This window comes from Ailuropoda melanoleuca, chromosome 1 (genome assembly GCF_002007445.2).
Source record: "Ailuropoda melanoleuca isolate Jingjing chromosome 1, ASM200744v2, whole genome shotgun sequence".
In the NCBI taxonomy this organism is placed as follows: Eukaryota; Metazoa; Chordata; class Mammalia; order Carnivora; family Ursidae; genus Ailuropoda; species Ailuropoda melanoleuca.
The window spans coordinates 99,649,086-99,671,218 of NC_048218.1; the positions used below are offsets into that span (position 1 = coordinate 99,649,086).

The 22,133-nt window shown below is 41.1% G+C and overlaps 1 protein-coding gene across 2 annotated transcripts in view; it reads right to left on the minus strand.

The window, feature by feature from the left end:
* Window positions 1–22,133, minus strand: part of PPM1L (protein phosphatase, Mg2+/Mn2+ dependent 1L) — a 305,665-nt gene that overhangs the window by 66,414 nt on the left and 217,118 nt on the right. Inside the window, exon 3 of one of the 2 annotated variants that reach the window (XM_019807613.2) lies at window positions 12,044–12,124. The exons of the other annotated variant lie outside the window; for it this stretch is intronic. Coding sequence (XP_019663172.1) covers window positions 12,044–12,124 — 81 coding nt within the window. The remainder of the gene's footprint in view (window positions 1–12,043; window positions 12,125–22,133) is intronic. 2 annotated transcript variants of the gene reach the window in all.

Genomic DNA, 22,133 nt, shown 5'->3' on the forward strand with positions numbered 1-22,133 from the left:
AGCTGACATTCCAGCAAAGTATATGCTTGAGAGCAGCTCTCTTCTGCGAGGGTTTGGCTTCCGCGGGTGTCGGTCAGCATCAGCTTTACATGGGGACCAGAAACAGTCAGTTAATCTGACAAGTCAATTACGTGGAGGCTGGTGAGGAGAACCTCCTAAACAGACTTACAATTTTTTCATATTGGTTTATTTATTGCTGTTGTCTCATGTAATTCCTAATCCATGTTTGACCAATTACGCTTGTTGTTGCCAACAGTGAAAAGTTAGAGCAGCCTAAATGTCTAATGGTAAATGAATGATTAGTCAGAACAAATTAAAAGCCCACAATAGGGATTAGTTGGAAAAGCTGAAATATCCAAAATTAGTGGATGGCTTGAATAAATTATGGTTAAGTTATAAAACAGCACAGAATGATTTCCATTTTACAGAAAATAATAACATGATTATATATGTATAGAAAAAAGATACTGGCAAAACAATACATATGATGATGGAAGCAGTATTTATCTCTAGAATTATGGATTTTTAAATATACTTTTGGTTGTCTGTATTTTCTGGTTTCTCTAGAATAAATATCCATTGCTTTCTAATAAATAAGATAAAACATTGAAAAGTAAACCACATCTCCCCCAAATCTGAGATTATAAAGGATTTGTGGTGTGGTTTCTATTTTAAAATGTTTTTCTAACTCATTTTAAGGCAATTATGTTTGTTTGCCCTTATTCATTTATATTTTTAATTTTTATGTATAAGGTTGAAGTACATTTAGGTCATTCTAATTATTAGACATTTCATTTTTCCATCTACTCCCTTATTTTGAAGCACTGAGGTTGTCCTAACTAATCCTCAATGGGTGGATATCACAGGCTATTTTGAACTTTTAGCTTACTCCAATATATCCCTTATCATCAGGGATGTAGATTGTTTGACTTTATGCTATTGCAAATTACCCAGATATTCCCTTTCCCAACCCCCTTGACAGCTTGTGACTAGCACATAGCCCAGGCCTAGCAATCAGGAGAACCAGCCCTAGACTCTGAATCCCAAGCAGTCACGCCAAGTCCCACAAAGCCCCACTTGGCTGCAAGGAAGGTTGGGGAATACAGTTTTTGTTCTAGACAGCATTGTGTCCAAATAAAAATCAAGGTTCTAAGATATTAGGGTGGGCAGCCAGCAGTCTCTAGTTCAGATAGCAATCCCTAAAAGGAGGTTACACTCATGTTCCCCTAAAAGATCATCACTCACCTTTTGGCATGTCCCTGTTTACTCTGTCACCATGGAAAGTCCAAGCCTCATTACCAGGACTCATCCCAATTCACCTTTATATATCCCCTAAGCCGTCCCCCATCTCCTGCTTCTCCCTTTTGCTATCCCTTTCCAACTTTTCCAGTATGTCCACTAGAACTTCTAATCAGCAAAAGCTCCTGGTGCTCAAAACTCTTTTTTGACCATTGCCTTCACCTTCTTGTAACAGCTAAGCCTGGCTCTAATGAGGGCACTGCTTCTCCGGTGTCTGTCCGAAGGGGTGGCAGGCTCCTTTCACATCCCTGATACCAAAGACCTAACGCAGGGCAGAGCTCTCTTTCCTCAGTGCTGCATCCACACCACTTCCCCTCCCACAAACATCCAGCTCCTTTGAAGCGTCTGCAGTTGGACTATTCGATCTCCTGCTCTATGTTATAACCATCTACTGTCCTCCTGCTGGCCAGGAGGACTAGCACCTCTCTCTCTATCACCTTCTGTACCACTGCCATGGTCAGCATCCTCATAGACCTTCCGTTGGAAGCCCTGCCACTTAGTTCCTACCTCGGAAATCTTTACTTGAAGCATCTTTTTTTCGAACCACCACCCCCTAACTTTCCACAGCACTCTCACTGGTACTCGGGCTCCAGCAATTCTTCAGCCCCACAGAACACATGATCCATTAGCTCTACCCCTTTTTACTGTCTGTCCCTCACTCCCCTTAAATCCTCATCTCGTCTCTCTTACCCAGCACATCACTGAAATTCCTCCCTTGCTCTTCCCTCTGTGGACTGGCCCGGAAAATCTCCAAATCTGGTTAAATCCTCTTTTGACTTCATGTATGCACTCTATAAACACAATCTTCCTGATTGTTCTCACCTTTAATTTTATGACCATCAATCTCAGAACACTCATCATTGCATTTTAATTCTATTTTTCTAGTTAATTCCATCTCTCAGTGTCTTTCATATATATTCACCTTTTCTCTAATTTCCAAAACCACTCTCCCTATTCTCACTCTCAACTCATGATCTCTCTGTTTTACTAAGAAATGAGACACAATCAGAGAAAATGAAGGTATTCTCCCATCGTCAACTTATTCACTCACAGAACCAAAAATCTCTCGTCTTCTTTCCTCCCTGTTCCTGGCTCCCTCACCTATTCAAGAGCTTTCCTCTTAAAATTCTCTCTCCTGCACCAGGCATTTCTCCCATTCTAGAGGATCATTCATTAGCATATCAGTATGCTGTCACTTCTCTCACCTTACAAAAAATCTCTACCTACATACCACAAACCCTCTGGCTACTGGCACATTTCTTTCCTTATCTTCATAGCAAATTGCAAGCAAGATTTGTCTTTCCCTGAGATTTCCACTTCCTCACCTTCCACAATTTTTCCTTAACCCACTTCAAAGAGGATTTTGTTCTCACAGTGCCAACAAAGCTGTCGGAAGATACCGACAATTGTATCTTGCCAAATCCCATTGTCAAACTTTGTTCATCTTGTACCACCATTCCATGGCATTTGAAGTAAGTCTCTTGACGCTTCTCATCTCTCTAATTTTACATCCTACCTCCACTGGCTTGCTCATTCTGTTAATCCTTGAACAGGCCAAACATTCCTGCCTCAGGGTCCCTGCATTTCCTGGTCACTTTGCCAGGAATGCTCTTGCTGAGCGCTTAGAAGGCCTCACTTCTTTCCGGCCTGTGTGCAGGGGCTTTGCTCACCCACTCACCTTCGCTCCTCCCTCGCCCCACCTGTCAAGCTCTAGTGTCTTGTCCTGCTTTATTTTTCTCCAGAGCACTTCATCACCATTTGCCATCCTATCAATCACTTGTTCATCATTTTGTCTCTGTCAGTACCCTGTAATCTGCGTGAGGGCAGGGAACTTGTCTGGCTTGTTCACAGTTTAATTTCTAGTACCCAAAACTGTGTCCGGCACAAAGTAGGTGTCCAATAACTATTTTTTGAATGAATGAATAAAATCTATCAACTATATTTAAGGCAATTATTATTCATGAACAAATAGGATATTTTCCCTCCAAAATAAATCTTGAGTAAGACTTGCGAAAGAGACCAGAAAAGGTGTCGGATGAATTTGCTTATATGCATGGAAAAGAAACCGTTCAAAGTGAAATTAACTGAGCAGTCAAAGAAAATGGGAAAAATGAGGAGGCAGGGCAGGAATGGAAGAGGAAAGAATAGGCTTTGTGTAATAGCCCTTGATGGGAGAAAAATGAGGACCTACAGAAGACCTATTAGCTATACCAAGAATCCAGAATGGCTGTATCATCACGAAGAGGGGCAGATGTGAACACCTGTATGTTTGCAGACACCATTTGAAGGTTCACCATTTGAAGGGTGAGGCTTGGGTGTGCCTCAACTGCTGCTCTGCGTTCTCACTGTAGCGTATGTTCCTCTGTAAGGTACAGAGGTAATCACTGCAATTCTCCTGTTTAGCGGCACATCGGACTTACCCTAGGAATCTGGGCCCCTCCCCATTTACCAGATCAGTCTCCAGGGCTAAGGCCTATGAGTTCTAGTTTCACAAAGCTCCCCAAGTTACCCAATGTAGGCAGAGTGATGCCGATGGTTTAGAATCATTACCAGAACAATGTTTTCCAAGGGCAGGCAAGAGGCAATGTTTTGCCACCTTGTGACCATTTCATTCTGACCCTCTTCAGCATGAAAGGTTGTAGTTCAGTTCCCATGTTTTCTTATCTAACTTCCTTTTCGCATCCTCAATTCTGTTTCAGAGAATCAGATAATTTATCAAACTCAAGAGCAATCTCGGTTAGAAAATCTCGAGCTATAATTCATGTAGTTGTTGACAAGCTTTGGGATATTGCTGCTCGGCATCACCTGAGACCCGTCTGCACTGTAATAAGGTTTTGTTGGACTTTCATTACTGAGGCAATAGCAAAAATATCATTTTTACTTATGAGCATATAATAGCATCAGCTAACAATTAATGAACTATTACCCTCTGCCAGGTACTGTTTATATATAATTATATAGCCTCATGTACAAAACAAAGAAAAAAAAACCCCTCATTGTAATAACAGTGTACCTGTATCAACAATTCCATTACAAGTCGGGAGATGCAATGGCCTGGCAAAGCAGACATAAGAGCAATCAGGTTCTGGCTCAGTTTGGGTCCTTGAAGCAGTGACCTACTATTTGTAAATGTCCAGCATTGCTTTCCCCAGGGAGCCACCTATCTTCCAAGCTATGAGGTCCCCAGTTCCTGCCAATCTTCCTGCAGAGGAATTAGTCAGATAAGTGTAAGGCTCAAACTGGCCAGTTAGAGTTCTTCCTCCTAGGCCACTGTCAAATATGAGCATGTGACCCACACTGGCCAATCAAAATCTTCCCTGTGGATATCAGGAAAGACTCTCTCTCTTCCTTTGGAATTGCAAGCATTGAACATCTTTTGTGGCTTCTAGGAGGAAATCATTTGCAATGGATAAGAATAAGGTTAACGTGCAAAGAAAAGCAGAACACAAGGAGGGAGAGTTAGAGCTTTGATAGTGTTTGAGACCTGAATCGAGCCATTTCTAAATTGAGTGTATTACCCGGACTTTTCACTTGCAGACCCAATAAATTCCACATTCCATTTTTTGTTTTTGCTTTCTTTTCTTTTTGCTTAAGAGTCAGAAATGAATGTCTATCAGCTGGAATGGAGAGTACTGGGCCCAAATGTTTATGAACTAAGTGAAGGCTACACTTATTTTCTCAGTTTTAGAAATACTCCTGTTCATGTGTTTCTGGTTACACTGGAATTGACACAGGGAGTTCCCCGTAGACACTTAAGGAATAAAGCTATAACAGCAGTACCAGTTTTCTCAACCATTACCACCTCCAAACATTTAGTTTGATCAGACCTGGGAGCAGGATGATATGTAAAGAGGCACCACTTTGTGTATTATAAATTGCCAACCCATATCCTTTACTAAGACATGTGCAGCGTAATGGTGAAGAGCTTGTGTTCTAAAAACACAGACTGCCTGGGTTCAAATTCTGCCTTTGCTACTTAATATAGAACCTAAGGTGAGTCACTTAAACTCTTTGTGACTCAGTTTCCCCATTAAAAAATTCTCCGTGTAAAAAATAATACCTCCCACTTAGGGCTCTTGAGACAATGGAACATATGAAATGCTTGGAATAGTGTCTGGCACATAGAAGTGCTCGATAATTCTTAGTTGTCATTATTAATTATATCACCTAGGGGAAACTAGAGATAAAGCTCTCTTCATTAATTTTTTATAAAGACATATACATATGTGTAACTACACATACAGAATGCAACAAAGTGAGATAAGTGGTATAAACTTACAGACATTAGGCTAGCCAATTTCTGGTTAAGCACTTTGGGTTCTCCTTATGACATGAGTGGTTTCAGGCCCCTCCTTTGGGCCATTCCTATAGGCCGCAGACCTTGGGACTACAACTAAGGCCCAGGTTTCCAGGACTCCTCAGAAAATGAGACAGTGTAAACTTCGGGAGAGTCTAATACATTTACCATAGATCTAGATTAATCCTAGAAAGAACAACATTTTAAAATGTTCATAAGATAGTAACACTGTTGCCCAACACATAATTGACCCCATTTTCTAGGTCCCTCAAGACGGTGTTTAGGCTTCCAATTCCTGCAATTGGGAGTCTTTATTCCCTGACTAAACCCTTCTTAGGGATTCTAATAAAACCCAGATGGTTTTGAAAAAGCTATAAACTGAGTGTGCCATCTTAACCATAGCACCATTTTTCTTTTTCCTGGGAAGATCCTACAGTTTTAAGGTTCTAATATTTGAAAATGAAACAGTGGCTCTCAGCACCTAAAACCAAAGAAAATTAATCAAAAAAACATTCAAAATGGACTGAAAGACACACAACTCTCACCTGAACTTAATTCTTCACCTCTGTTCCAGACTCTAGAGCACTGGTTCTAAATGGGGGCATTTTGAATATTTGTGGGGACATTTTGGTTGTCCCAGGGACTGTGGGTTCCACACACACACACATAAATGCAAGGGTCAGTGACACTAGATACTCTGCAACACAATGGACAGTCATATAAAACAAAGACTTTCCTCTGTCGCATGCAACTTTCAAATAATAGAGGGAAAACCTGTTTGTAATCACATGAGCCTGCGCCTTCCGCTTTTTTTTTTTTTTAGATTATGTTATGTTAGTCACCATACAGTACATCCTTAGTTTTTGATGTAGTGTTCCATGATTCATTGTTTGCGTATAACACCCAGTGCTCCATGCAATATGGCCTCCTGCTTTGCATGTTAACAAAAAACATTTTGGGGATGGTTTTGCTATCCAGTGCATTCTCCAGGAATGCAACTACTGTGAAAATGAAGACGAGCTTGCAGGTTGTTTTGTTTAGAACTTTACGAAGAGTTAGTCCCATCTTGGAAAAATCAGTTCACTAACAACAGAACCACTTATTGTATTTGAGTTGTCAAAACAATCCAACCACCAGTTTGCATTCATAGCTGTTGTATTAATGGAGGTGCCATGAGCACCTAAGTGCAGGCATCAGACCATTATGACTTCTGGTGTATTAGTGCCTGAATATTTACAGACTGAAATACAGATAATTTTATTTTACATTACTTTCCCTTTGTATTATTAGGATATTTCACTGAATTTTAAAAACATCTTGCACACGAATTTCTGAATTTCATTTCAAGATGATAAATAGAATGTTATAAAATATTTGTTATAACAAGAAAGTGTTGGTTCTGTAAGGATGAGAACTCCTGTTTTAGCATATTAATGGAGATGAAAGAAATACTTAAACTGTTCCCAGTACTAGAAGAACTTATTACAGGGCAATCATCGTATTGGTTCACAGGACCAATGAATGGTTGGTGTGTGATAAAATGGTGTGATAAAAATTAAAGCAAAAGAAAGGGAAAATGGGCAGTAAACAGATCTGAAGTAAATGGATTACAAAATATTAATAGGAAAGGAAAGGCAGGACTTCAACATAAGGCACTGAAGTCCTCAAAGTCTTTAGGTGACAGATTTTCCTAAGGAACTGTTCAGCTCATTTCAGTCTATTTCCTCTTTTCATCCTCTCGACAGAAGAAGTGGGTAACAACATTCACTTTAATCAATACATTGGGTTTTATATCAGCCAGCTCTGGTTTGCCCTTCTACGAAAAACCATGCCTTCTTTTTTTCCATAGTGAATATTTTTTCTAGTGAAGGTTCTGATTATCCTTAAAATTGGCTACTCATGAGATCCACAGAACTAGTTTATGAAATCACAGACATTCCTTGCCCTCTTCTCAAGCATAAAGAATCACACAGACATCTTTGGCTAACTGCACTATCACTATAAATTCTATCTGAACAGAAGAAGCAGGTTAGTAGAGCATAAAATTGTGGCTCCCAGGAAAGCTTTGGTCGTTAAAGACTGGCTATCCTATTCTACTAAGCTGTTCTGAGACCCTAAGAAAGTCACTTAACCTCCCCAAGAATTAGTTCTCCTAAGCAGAAAGGAAGATGAGAAAACATTTCTTTCTTTTTTAGTGCCTGCTCTAGTGCCGTACTTTTCCTTTGCTTACTACCCCGGGATGCTCAGCTAAGCTAAGCTGATCAGTTAAGCAGCTTGAGAATCTCAAGAAAGATGTTTCATTCAGTGTTGTTAATTATTGCCCGGGACTGACACACTAAAAGCCAAGAAAATCTGATATTTAACATCTGCTTCTAAAAGTGGGAAATCTGTAGCAGCTGTGAAATGGTTCTATCATCCTTTGATTCTGCTCAAGGTCAAAACTGTTCTCCTTTCAAGAACAAGGTTGATTTTCTCATATCATTCACTTATAGCTTAACCTGAATTCTTCCAGACCTCACTTCCTTGTAGAGGTCACATAAACACAAATAATTCAAATGTCATCCTCTTGACAGAAGCTGTGCCTCCCAGGAGCTTCCGTCACCTCATAGCATTTGCCTCTGTTGCCCAGGTTCCCTCTATTCACCAAACTGCTTGTGGAAGGCGGTAATATGGTTACCACTCTTGACAGCATCTATGCTAGAGATCTCATTATTTCCTTCTCAATCATGAACTCCTCTTTGAAAGCTTGCTTCTTTCAGAGCCAGGGAAGAGACTTTGTACTAACTATGTAAGCCTGCTCCCTTTGCCAGAGCTGATAGGACCAGAGGAACTGACCCATAGAATGAGCGGAGCCAATCAGATTCTCTAGTTCAAGAAAAGGTGAAGTCTCTGTTCCTTCATTCAATCTGAGTGCGCCTTTGAATACTTTGACCAATAGCATTTGGCAGAAGTGACTTCCAGGCTAGGTAAAAAATGCATGCAACTTCTACCTGGATCTTCTGGAATGATCATTCTTTGGATTCCCCCCTCTTAGGACACTTCCTCCCAAAATACTACATTGCCATATCAAAAGTGTGATTATCTTTTGGCCCCCATGCTAATGAGCCCATGTGTAGACACTCTGGCCAACAGTACCAGTGAAGCCCATTCCTACACCAAGGTACTAGAAGTTTAAATATGAAGAAGCTATCTTGAGCTCCTCCAGCACCAGGTCCCCAACCACGTAAGTCTTTCCAGCTGAGGCCCTGCACACCAAGAGGCAAAGACAAGCCATTCCCCTTATGCCTTGACCCCTAGAATCCATGAGCACAATAAAATGAGCTTGGGGTGGTTTTTTACGTAGCAGTAGTAACTAAACACCCAAACACATGAATGACAGTGCCCCAGAATGAAGATCTGCACACTTCTATGAGAGTTCCCAGAGCTGCCTTCATTATATCCTTCACTAACTCTGCCTATTCAGCTCTTCCTTAAGCCCCCCAAAGATTCTATTCTTCTAATAATCCTCCCTTTTTTCTTGAGATAATCTGAACAGATTCCTTCCTTATAATACAATATACTGTAAGGGAATGCCCGTCATGAGGTTGTCCATGAAAAAAAGTGCTGTCTCCTGTTGCAATCCAAACTGCCAATTCTCATGGAACCTCAGGGTTCTTAGGATAGTCCCACATAGTGGAGTAAAATTGGTCTGTACTATAAAGCAGCACTAACAATGCCCAGAGTCTCCCACAAGAGAGACACTTTAAGTTTCTTGCCCAAATCCTTGTTCCCATTGGAATTCAGATCCAGACGAGGAGTTAAGCAGAGGACAGATGATACCTGTGATTGGAGGAGCAGCACTGTCCCAAAGTGACACTGAGGTCTCACTGTGATTGCCTGGATGATGAGCTAGGTAGGACTAAGGATTCTCTCAGCAGGGAGGTTTCATCCAAACTCAGCTTCCCATAGTATCTGGAGTTTCCTGCTGTAGCCAGACAGGCTACAACTTCCCATGGCCCAAGGTCTCCAGTGGCTGGGAAGCTGGTAATCCCAGACAACAGCTCTAAAAAGCTGGCATCTAAATCTATATTGCTTGAGAAGTTTGGGTTTCATGACTGAGAAGGATCTCTCACATTTGCTTATAGAAAAGGGAAAATAATGTGGGGTGTGAAGGTGTGATTTTTCTTCGTAACATAGACACTATGACATGTCCAGTAGAGGGCCCTGGCCAGTGACACATATCTTTGGGGAGTGCTGGAGTATGGGGGACCGAGACCTTCTTTTGCTAATGTTGACCTGGTAAGGTCTCTCTTTCCTTAAGAAAGTCTACCGAATATTCCAAGCTTTGAGAAATTTGTCTTAAGTTCTGGGATGTGCCAGGGGTTGAATCAGAAGGCATTCTTAGCATGACATCATCACATCCTCTCCATTGTCCTCAGGTGCATGTCTATCCCATATATTAGGTTTCAATTTTAAAAAGATATCCACTCCTTCTTCTCTTAGCCAAACAAACAAAAAACAAATAAATAAATGCCATGCATGGAACCCCTGCACACTGCTTTACATGTATTATGTCATTTAATCTCAATGGCAATCCTGTATTGTAAGGGCCATTCTTTATTACCCCATTTTACAGATGAGGAAACTATTATCCCAAAGTTATACAGCTGATAACTGGCCGGGGCAGGATTTAAAGCCAGTTTGGGTCAAAGTAGGAACTTTTATTCCAACAGTCTAACTAAACCTTGTAATATTACCCAACAGATTATGAGATGAGAGCCTAGTTACCACTATCTGCATAAATTTCTTCCCGTACTGAGAAATGTATCTAAATATATTTGTATGGATGCCTAGATGCCTCAGTTGGTTAAGTATCTGCCTTCGGCTCAGGTCATGATCCCAAGGTCCTGGAATCGAGTCCCGCATCGGGCTCCTTGTTTGGTGGGGAGCCTGCTTCTCCCTCTGCCTGCTTCTCCCCCTGCTTATGCTCTCTCTCGGTCTCTCTCTGACAAATAAATAAATAAAATCTTTAAAAAACCCACATATTTATCTAGGTAGTCTCCCCTTAGATGTCTCTGACTCTGATGTTCAGTCAGGTAAAAAAACTACTGCTTTTTGTCTTTAATTTTACTTTTAAGGATATACAAAAACTTCCCAGAAGACATGTGGACACTGAGTTTTAATGAAATCAATTTCAGATCCCACTCCTTAGATCTTTCTTTTGTAACTTTGGTTGGCCTGAGATGGTTCTCCTTTCCCACCTTTCCTTCATATTTGCCCTCCTCCCACATTGCCAAAGAACAGTGTGTCCCACATTCATCAGAATCTTACAATGTAACATTGCCCAGAGTATAAAAACCTACTGGAGGTCAAAGGAAGAATTTGAAAATGCATTCTTTCACCTGGCGGACATACTTAGGGCAAGGTGTCACCCAGATGATGACCTACCCATCCATCTTCTTCCCTCCCCCAATCCTCCTTTCTTTCCTTCTATGCCTGCATCCATTCATCCATCATCCAGCTATCAATCCTAGAATGAGAATTAAGACATAGGATGACTTTTATAGGGAATTGTTTTCATATCTTCACTTTGAGTTGAAAAATGAATACAGGCATTTTCTGATAGAAAAGTAAGTCTGATTTGGCCCTTTTGTTTGACAGTAAGGACTGACTTTAACAATAAGCTAAAAAGTAGCCATTTCTCAAAATTTAACGATCTAAATATGTGGGTCAAGATTTGCACTAAAATTTTTAAAGCTCATATGTAATATGCCAGAAATTATATCCTTTGTAACTATTTAAACTTATGATGAGGGGTGCCTGGGGGGCTCCCTCGTTAAACTTATGATGAAAAGTTTTATATGTCAATTTATAAATGAGCAAGAGGACTCTCTAGTTTTCAAAATTCTTTTAGAAGATACGCAAACATTTGTATTTTTTTTTTTTTGAAGTCATGGTTTTAAAATACTCATCAGTGCCCTTTCCCTAGCTTTTGCTTCCCAAAGCTAAATAGGCCTCTGGGGCAAGGTGCATACCTGCGTGATTCAGGACAAAATATCACCACCCAGAATCCAGTTGCCATTATGGGCCTCCTACTCCTACAACTCTGCTTTCTTCTAGAAACCTTATGATCAACTACTGTTCAAACTATGATGCACTTGTTGCATCCTTTAGACTTTTTCCTGTCATCAACTCTCACTTTTGGGTGGCTGGCCATGCTGTGATTAGTGTTAGATCCTTGTCTGCCCTGAATAATCATCCTACCTTCTGCCTGAGTCTTAATATCAGACATTTATGTTCCTTTGCTTGGGTTTTATGACCTAGTCTAAAATGTAATCAGAGTATATCTTTCCCACATTACTGTCAGAAATGATCATAACTGCCTATATAATTGCATTAAAAATCGCCTGTCTGATTCTGAAGTCAAAGAGGAGGGAAAGAATCAGCCCTGAGCAGAGGCAGACTTACCTGAAGCTATGCAGCTTGCACTTGAGGGTCCACCCGTACACACGCCCTTTCTAAGGCCTGGCTCATGTGTTTTTGAAAAATCTGGAGAAGATATTTGAAGTAAGAAGTAATCAAGTAAGAACACTGTCTGTTTTTACTCTGACAGCCCTCGGTTATATTTTCCCTGTATAGAGGGAAGTTAGCTTAACCTCCAGTGGGGAGCTAGCTAAGGGGCACTTGAGTTGAGGATATATCGAGTTTGAGCACAGAGAAATATATTTACGTAGCTTGCAGTTACTTCCACATATTGTTAAGGTTTTGCTAGCAAGTTTTCACAGGCCCACCAGGGGAAGAACTAGGATTTAAATTAGAATTTGGCTGGCTCTAAGGCCAGTGATACTAATATTACACCATGCTACTTTCATATACTTGATGGTCCACCAACAGCCTTGCACTTCTTGAATTAAAAGCATGCCAGACAGTCTATCTTGAGGCACCTGCCAAATTTTGACACTTTCCCCCTTGCCTGCCTCGCTCCAGCACACCTTCCTAGTTCTGTCCCCCACGGCTGCCCTACTTACACAATATACTGAATCCAAACTGGACACCATGCCTTTGCCAGATCATACCATTGCTCTCCTTTGACCTAAAATGGCCTCACTAAGGGGAGCCTGGGTTTTTGGTTAAGCGGCCGACTCTCGATTTTCAGCTCAGGTCACGATCTCAGGGTCACAAGACTGAGCCTCATGTCTGGCTCCACACTCAATGCGGAGTCTGCTTGAGATTCTCTCTCTCCCTCTGCCCCTTCCCTTGCTCCTGTGGTCGCTCCCTCGCTCTCTCAAAATAAAACAATAATAATAAAAAAATGGCCTCGCTCCATTACATCTCAGTACATTCTTATTGGTAATCTGACATTCAGCGAAGATAAATAAAACTCATAATGCACCATTACAACAAGGACAATAATAACCAACTGCCTTATGAGTATTATAAATTCAAGGAGTATTTATGATTAGCCACTGCATCAGAAAACTTCAAACGACCTAAAATCTTCCAGCTCATGCACGTAAGAAACTTTGATAGAGGTTTTCCCAGGTTTGGTAGCAATTCTCAGAATTGACACGACATTACCAAACAAGTTGAAAAGCTGAAGGAGACTTTCTAAAACATCAGTTAAAAAACAAAACAAAATAAAATCCTGCAAATTTTGTTCAACCATTCTAAAGGACAGACTGAGTTATCTTCTTAGTCCCTCTAGAGGAAATAATGTTACAAACACATCATTGTAGGAAGAGGTAAACAAAGAGTATGCCAAAAATGTGGGAAAAATAAAACATGTGTCAGACTATAGCATATATTAGGCAATTAATAAAAATATTATTATTTGGGGGGGCACTTGGGTGGTGCAGTCAGTTGAGCATCTGACTCTTGGTTTCAGCTCAGGTTGTGATCTTGGGGTCATGCGATTGAGCCCCACATTGGGCTCCACACTCAGCATGGAATCTGCTTGAGATTCTCTCTCCCTCTCCCTCTGCCCCTCACACTCATGCTCTCTCTTTCTCACTCTCTCTCTCTCAAATAAATAAATATTTTGAAAATAAAAAATAAAAATAAAAATGTTATTTTCTAGGTTCTATAACATTTGGGTATTTGTTACCTCTTTAAATTTGCAACTTACTGTGATTTCTTTTCTCATTCTAAATAAATCTGCATTTTGTACCTAATTTTTATTCTCTTACCCTAAAGAGGGTTCTCCAAGTTATGTAAGCCTCAGGCCCCAGGAAACCTGGGCCTCTCCCTGTCCTGCCTGAGGAACCTGACAAACCAACAGAACATGGGCGGCCTCTGGGCTCTGTGGTCACCACCATTTCCTCCCTTATTCCCATGCCCTTTGGCTGCTGTGCAGCACCTACTGACGGGCTCGTGGGGCACAGGTGGAAGAGCAGGCTAATGACCCAAACTTCAGATGGCTCTCCCTGACTTACACCACACTCTACTCCTTCAAAGGAGCTGGAGCTGGACAACCTGATCTCCCGTGAGGCTTTGGGACAAATGTGGACAAGGACAGTTTTATTGTCCACTAGGCAAGCATGTGCTGATTTTTATAAATGGAATGCGTTCGATGATGTAATACAGCACTAAGAATTGTTCAATTTACCCTTAACTGTCAAAAGCTTTTAGATCCATTTATGATTTTTTGGGAGCTGGTTCGGGGTTCCCTGAGAACCTATGCCATCAACACAGGCATCTAAAATAAAATAAAAAATTTTACATTAATGAAAAGTGTACATTATAAACACTTAAAGAATATTTATTTGTTTAGAGTGACCGTCCATGCACTTGAAAATTTGGTTTTTGGTGAGAGAACATAGTTAAGGAAGGAATGCGGGGAAAACATTCAAAGCAAATATTCTTAGAGTGATATTTTAGTTGCTTTGCATAGCACACGGATTCAGATAGATGCAAACGATGAGACTTGTTCATCAAGTCATAAAAATACATCAGAGACCTTCAAGGAAAATAAACCTCCAATGCTCAAAACATCCCAAAAGTTAACTGAGAGAACGTCCCTGACTAAAGCTACTAGTAAATACTTGCTATCTTCACTTACCAGCAGGAGAAAAGAACATATTTTATTACACAGAATCAAGGGAAAACGAACTTCCAATATGGCAATGAAAATAGAAGTTCTTCACATTTTAAATGCTGGCTTTACAGAAGAGAAAAAGTTACTACAAATTCACTTGAACTTCACAATACTATAATGGGACATTGCCTACACGTCAAACCACATTTTAATAAGGCCCTTTCAGGTACTTTAGTAAGGAAACTATCTGGGATAATGCCCTATGCTAGTCTTGACTAGCATAGGGCAAAATTGTTTGCGCTAAAGTGGCAGCTCTCGACCTTGGCTGTGCACTGGAATCACCTGGGGAGATTTAAAAACTACTGAGGCCTGGGTCCCACTGCTCAGAGATTCTCATTTAATTGGTCTGGGTGCAGTCGGGGCATAAGCCCCCACCCCCAAATGATTCTAATACAGCACAAAGGTTGAGAATGACTGCTTTAAAGCAGTTCTCAACCTCAAACACTATCAACATTTTGGGCCAGATAATTCTTTGCTGTGAGGTCTGTCCTGTACATTCCAGCATATTTTACCAGCATCCTTGGCTTCTACTCACTAGATACCACGGGTCCTCCCCCCAACTTCTCCTCCTTAATGACACTAAAAATGCCTCCAGATATTGCCAAATGTTAGGAGATGGGGTAAATGTGTTAAAAATTGTCCCTGGTTGAAAACCACTACTGTAGAGTATTATAGTAAACCAATTTTATTATTTTGGGCTGTTAGAAAACAATTCCTGACAAATAAAAGCAGGGCAAAACAGAACCTCATCTGAGACTCTAGTAAGTAGGACCCAGTGGACACCAGTGAACCGTGTGCACTGATCTCCAAAGAACAGAATGCAACCAAGTACCTCCAAATGCTTAGAAATAGAGAAAATGCTGAGGAGGTGATCAATCCAGTCCGACTTAAAAATAGCCATTTAAAAATTAACACAACTGCAGCTACTCAGGGATTTATAGATTAGAAGTGGACTTAACTGCATCTGTCACGTATGACCTCATTCCATTTTGTAAAGCTTTCACATTACAAAAAAAAAAAAAAAAGCTAAAATCTTGTCAACAGGCAACTATTTTTAGACAAGCTCATTTTCTTTGGTGGCTCTGGAATACTGATTTCTCCTACAGGGTAAGGTTTACAAGGAAGTACAGTCAACTGAAGAGGCTTGACGTTCTGACATATATAGCCAAAAGGGAAAATTAACATGCCTAATTGTACTCCGAGCACTCGACCTTCCTACATTTTATTTGCAAATGCAATTACACCAGGCCCATAACATTTTCAGGTATGATTTTAAAACACATGTAGGCCTTCAGATAAGTAGGCAAATTTGGCTGAGTTTATTTCCTTCTATTTATGTGGGCCAACACTTTCGACAGGCTGAGTCTAAGTGCAAAAATCAAATGCATCTCTAATTCTGTGAGGGCATTTTTATTTTTCCTAGTTCTTTTAATGCTTAATCTCAGACTGAATCTTGTGTAGATCAGAAAGCAATTTTAAAAGAGCGGTAGGTAAAAAAAAAAACATATATATATGCATTCTCTCAAAAATAACACTTTTCTCCAAACATTTTTTTAAAAATCTAGCCACACGGTCGCCCAGGTGGCTCAGTCAGTTTGGCGTTCAACTCTTGATTTTGGCTCAGGTCATGATCTCAGGGTCCTGAGGGGGACCCCCTGTGGGGCTCTGCACTCAGCGGGGAGTCTGCTTCAGATTCTCCCTCTCCTTCTGCCCCTCCCCCTGCTCATGTGTGCTCTCTCTTTCTCTCTCAAATACATAAATTAATCTTTTAAAAAAAATCTAGCCACAATGAAGCAGTTTCTAGGAAATCAGGGAAAGTTACTTGTCAGTTCCATCCACAGTCTTGCACTAACACTGACACAATGAGAGACTTGTTTACTGCTGTTTTCTCTCGGAGCAAAGAATCTGAGGTGAGAATTTGGTAGGAAAGGAGAAGCCCACGGCACGGGAAATTATGGAATAGTAAAAAGTGGAAAAGACGGACAAGATATTCAGTGACTTCATTGTTGCTTCTTTACTTTTCCCTAAAGAAGAGGCAGCCAAGAAGCAGTAAAGGAGAGGAAACTCTTTTTACTGAGGGCCACTGCTGGGTCAAATGTAAAAATAATTTCTCCAATTATTCTAGTCAACTATTTTAAAAATGTAAAACAAAACAGTCATCAAATTATTTAATAAATATAAAAAATTTAAATGTGATGAATTTTAGAACATAGCCAGCTAAAGGAAAGAAACAGAGAAAGAAAAATAAAGTGAGGGAATGAGGAAGGAGAGACAGACAGAAACTACTACCAGCTACAGAGCAATGTCTTCATCTTTTTTTTTTTAGATTGTATTTTATTTATTTGCCAGAGAGAGAGAGAGAGAGCACAAGCAGGGGGAGGGGGAGAGGGAGAGGGAGAGGGAGAAGCAGACTCCCGGCTGATCAGGGAGCCTGACGCAGGGCTCAATCCCAGGACCCTGAATCATGACCCGAGCAGAAAGTAGATGCTTAGCCAACTGAGCCACCCAGGCATCCCAGTGCCTTCACCTTGAAGCAGTTAGGATACTGCTGTGAAAACAAAGCTGCAGTTTCACACCCGCAGATATAACTGAAGACTCTGGCCCAGATGTTTGTCTCCCTGCCAAATTCTCATGTTGAAATCCTAATATGACGGTATTTGCAGGTGGGGCCTTTTGGGAGGTGATTAGGTCACGAGGACAGCACCCTCTGGAGTGGGCTTAGTACCCTTTTAAAAGAAGCCAGAGAGAGCTCCCTAGCCCCTCGCACCGTGTGAGGATGCAATGAGGAGTCAGAAGTCTGTGAGCAAGAAGAGAGTCCCTATCGGTTAATGCCGACATCCTGATCTCAGACTCTAGAGTCTGCAGAACTGTGAGAAATAAATTTCTGTTGTTTATAAGCCACTCAGTCTGTGGCATTTTTTATAGCAGCCTGAACGGACTAAGATACCAGGAATTGTGTTAGGAAGCTCTAGAAGGAAAGATCCTCGTGAATTAGAGGAGTCAGAAGTAATACTCAAAGTATTTAACAACTGATACATTGATGGCGTTGGCACTGGCCAAAGGAAACACAAACTGCCGTTGTGGGAAAGAATGCTAAGTCTAAACAGTCCTAAGACCATTCTAGTGCTGGATGCAGGGCTGAATGCTCCAGCTTTGGACTTAAGGGAAGCAGGATGAAGGTATGAATGAGAAAATGGGAGGACAGGTGATAACAGAGAAGGGAGACGAAGGAGTTGGCAGAGTTAAGAGTAGATATTTTTACAACTCAGACAGTGATAGCTAGCCTCCAAGATGCCCCCAGTGATCCCCACCTCCTGGTACTCATACCCTTGTGTGGTCCCCTCCCACACTGAGTTAGGATTGGTCTTTGTGACCAATAGCATATGGCAGAAATTATGGTATGTCACTTTCAATAGTAGGTTACAAAAGACTGCCATTCAATGTTGGGTACTCCCTTACACCTAGATCTCAGAGGGAAGCCACGTAGCAAACAGCCTTATGGAGAGGCCATGGGGAAAGAACTGAGGCCGCTGCCAAGAGCCACATGAGTAAGCTGGAAAGTAGTACCTCAGCCCCAGTCTTCAAGGACTGCTGTCCTGGCTGACAACTTGACTACAACTTCACAAGAGAACCAACCAGGAAATTGTGTGAGATGATAACAGTTATTGCTTAACGCTGCTAAGTTTTGGAGTGATTTGTTATGCAGCAAGAGATAACTTATACACGGCATTGGGAGAAAACAAACCGAAAACAGAGTACCAATGACTTTGAGGAACTGCTCTTCCATTCAGGACAGCACAAGGAAGAAAGAGGAGGTTGACAGAGCCAGCATTTTGCTGGTTTCTGTTGTGCCCTCTGTGAGAATTAGTTCATGCACAGTAGAAGATAGGTAGCTCTCTGCCATGAAGGGGTTTGAAAAATGCCCCTGTATAGCAAACTAAAAATATGCCAAGTTAGGAAATGGCAAAGGTAGTAACAGAAAGGCCATCACTGTTAAAGCATCTACCCTATGTCTGTCATTTTCCATACATTATCTTTAATCCTCATAAAAAGCCCCATAAGACATGATATTATCATAAGGAATTATCTCGAAGCCAGTTTGGCTTCAAAGTCTAGGCTGTTTTCCTTGTGCTATACTTCCCTTGCAAGAACATCAGTAGAGGTTTGGCTATAATTCGGGAAAGACAATCAGACTAAAAGGCCAACTAAAGCAGCAAGTCAGGCGACTTGTAAGACGCAGGAAAACCAAGCTTGGGGGAAGCAGAGGCAACCACCAGGGGGTGAGATCAGAAAATGGTGAATCTGATACGGATTCAAAGGCACATGCACCCCGATGCTCACGGCAGCACTATCAACAATAGCCAAACTACGGAAAGAGCCCAAGGGTCCATCAACTGATGAATGGATAAAGAAGATGTGGTATATATACACAACAGAATATTATTCAACCATCAAAGAATNAACAATAGCCAAACTACGGAAAGAGCCCAAGGGTCCATCAACTGATGAATGGATAAAGAAGATGTGGTATATGTACAAGTGGAAGCCATCAAAAAGAATGAAATCTTGCCATTTGCAATGATGTGGATGGAACTAGTGGGTATTATTCTAAGTGAAATAAGTCAGAGAAAGAAAAATACCATATGATCTCACTCATATGTGGAATTTAAGAAACAAAACAGATAAACAGAGGGGAAGGAGGAAAAAAGAGAGAAGGAAGCAAACCATGAGAGATTCTTAACTACAGAGAACAAATTGAGAGTTGACGGAGGGCGGTGGGTGGGGGATGGGCTAAATGGGTGATGGGTATTAAGGAGGGCACTTGTGATGAGCACTGGGTGTTATATGTAGGTGATTAATCACTAAATTCTGCTCCTGAAGCCAAAGTTACACTATATGTTAATGAACTAGAATTTAAATAAAAATTTGAAACAAAACAAAAGAAAAAAAGAAAAAATGTTGAATCCACATCAGCTCAATGCCCATGAGTCCTATTCTCTTTCAGGTGAACTTTTTTTTTTTCTTCAATAAGGCTATCTCTCACTGCACTCTGGTACCAGTGCTGGCTCAGGGCATAAAGACTTCCAAGAACCCTATGGCAGAAGCCCTGGAGCCCAGGTGTACTGAGTTGGTCTCACTACTGACCTTCTCTGGCCTTGACATTGCAGTACCATAATGGCTGACCTTGTTGCTGAGTTCCGTTCTTGATTTATTCCAGGGATATACATGATGACTTAGGGGTGAAAAGCTTTACTGAAAACAAGAAGAATGGCTTTCAGCCTTATTCTATTTCCATCACTGAAGATAAGGGGAAATACACTAGGAAGGTTTGTTTAGTTCTATTTATTTTTTGAAAATTAAAAAAAAAAAGAAAATGCATGAACAAAGTTAAAAATTGGAACAATACAATGAGAGGATAAAAATGTAAGTCTCCTTCCCAACTTCTCCTCTCCAGAGTAACGACTATTGTGAATTATCTATGGAAGGTAATTAATTTTTACACATGTGAAAAGCTGGATCTCACTGTGCCACTCAGGTGGAAGAGCCCAGATACTTGAATTCATTAGCCATAAAAATGAGGATTAGTCAATTATTTTGGTTTGAGCTAGGAAGCTGCCAACTGTTACATCAAGCAAAATACCCTCTCCTTTTGTCTTCTGCTGTATGTAAGATTTTTCTATAAATGCACTGGAACACTCTCTGCATTGGGTAAAGCCAGATGCTCTACCAGAGCTTTGGAAAACATGAATAATATATCCTTGGCTTTTAAAGATGGTTGTTATGCAAGAAATGACAATAAGACAAACTCACATACGTTTCCTATAAACTTGTTTTAAGATTTCATTTCTTGTGCTCATGTGGGACATCACCTACATACCATTTTTCCTTCTCTTTGTCCCACCTCTTAACCTGGCCACTGGTGCAGGGACCAGCTCAGCCCAGATACAGCCTTGCCCTGAGCCATTTATCACTTGCTTCCTTCCTGGGAGCTTCCCTGATGCCAAGGTGTGGGAGACCTGCTGAATCCGCTCAGCACTCAGGCATACGTAAACCAGAAGTGCGGAGAAATTCACATCTGCAGAGTCACCATTGACAAATGAGGAGTGGGACTAGTAGCTAACTGCTTCCCCTTTCACCTCCTGGTGGATGGTTCTGGGATGCAGTTTATAAGCTTCCTTTGTAGGCATAAGCAGCAGTCACCCTCTGCGGAGGCCAACTCCATAATGTGTCCTTGTTTCTCTTTTCTTTTGCTTCCTTTTGCACTCCCAATGCCCCTCACTCCCATTCCTTGGGATTGCATTTCTAAATTAACCATCTGCACTCAAGGCTTTTGTTCTAGGCTCTGCTTTAAGGGAACCCAGGCTGAGATAATGTTGTTCAATGTCCTGTTCACAAGGTGCCTTTTGAAAAGGTCTATAAGCTCAAGTACCAGAAGAGAAGTTGCCCCACTGAAAAATGTTTTTATTTTGTCTATTCTTCAGGGTTAGTACCTTTGCTGCCTTCTCTTTTTTGGCCTTGCTTTTCTATTTTTATTGTAACACCATTATTGTACGTGTGTCTATATTGATTGTATGTAAATCAAATTCTGAGGAAGCAAGTAGGATATAAATAACAAGAGTGCCGTTTGCGTGGGACCTCCTTGAATGAGAAGGACTGAGATCAAAGGAGTGGAAAGCTCTGACTCAGGAAGGAGCCAGTTAAGGTGTCATTTTGACACAGGTCTCACTAGAAGATGAATTTATAGAGACAACAGTCAACATTAGCAATAAATTCAAAGGGAAAAGACTTCTAAGTAGACTGTCCTTCCCCATTTCTTAGACTCTCAGCGCTTAGCCAGAGCCCGGTACACAGTGGACATATGTGTGTGCTGGATGAGCGGGGACTGTCCCAGTGATCTCTCTGTGGTTGATCCACAGTTCCCTTGGACTGATGACAGACCTACAAGAGCACATTCAGGCGCTTCTTGGAGGGGAGGTCGTGCAGAAATTCTTCTTCACACGGGCCTCATCAGAAATGGCCTCAGCCACACAGCCAGGAGACAAGGACATTAACTAAAGAAAGAAACACACCTCCGGGCAGAGGGTGGCTTGAAAACAGTGCCTTTCAGGAGGCAATTTACCAAATGAAACTTCAGAGTGTCTAGTAGCTCCCAAAGATTAAATTTAACAGTCTTGCAAAATGACATTAAACAGCAGTCCAGCTGCCTATGATTACAGATCTTCCGAGTCTGAAAGTCAGCCAGAGGATACATTTTGCTTACATCTCACTACTGCAAATGGACAGTCACGGTACATTAGAAATTCTGGCACTTTAAAAACTATCCTATTTTTCCCTACAGACTGAAGGTTTTACAATTAACTTGGATCTCATTAAAATTTATTACAAGCATTCCAACGAAGTCTGTAGAATCTTGGTTGCAAAATTCCAATAGTGCAGAGAGGAAGAGATACAGAGAGTATCAGC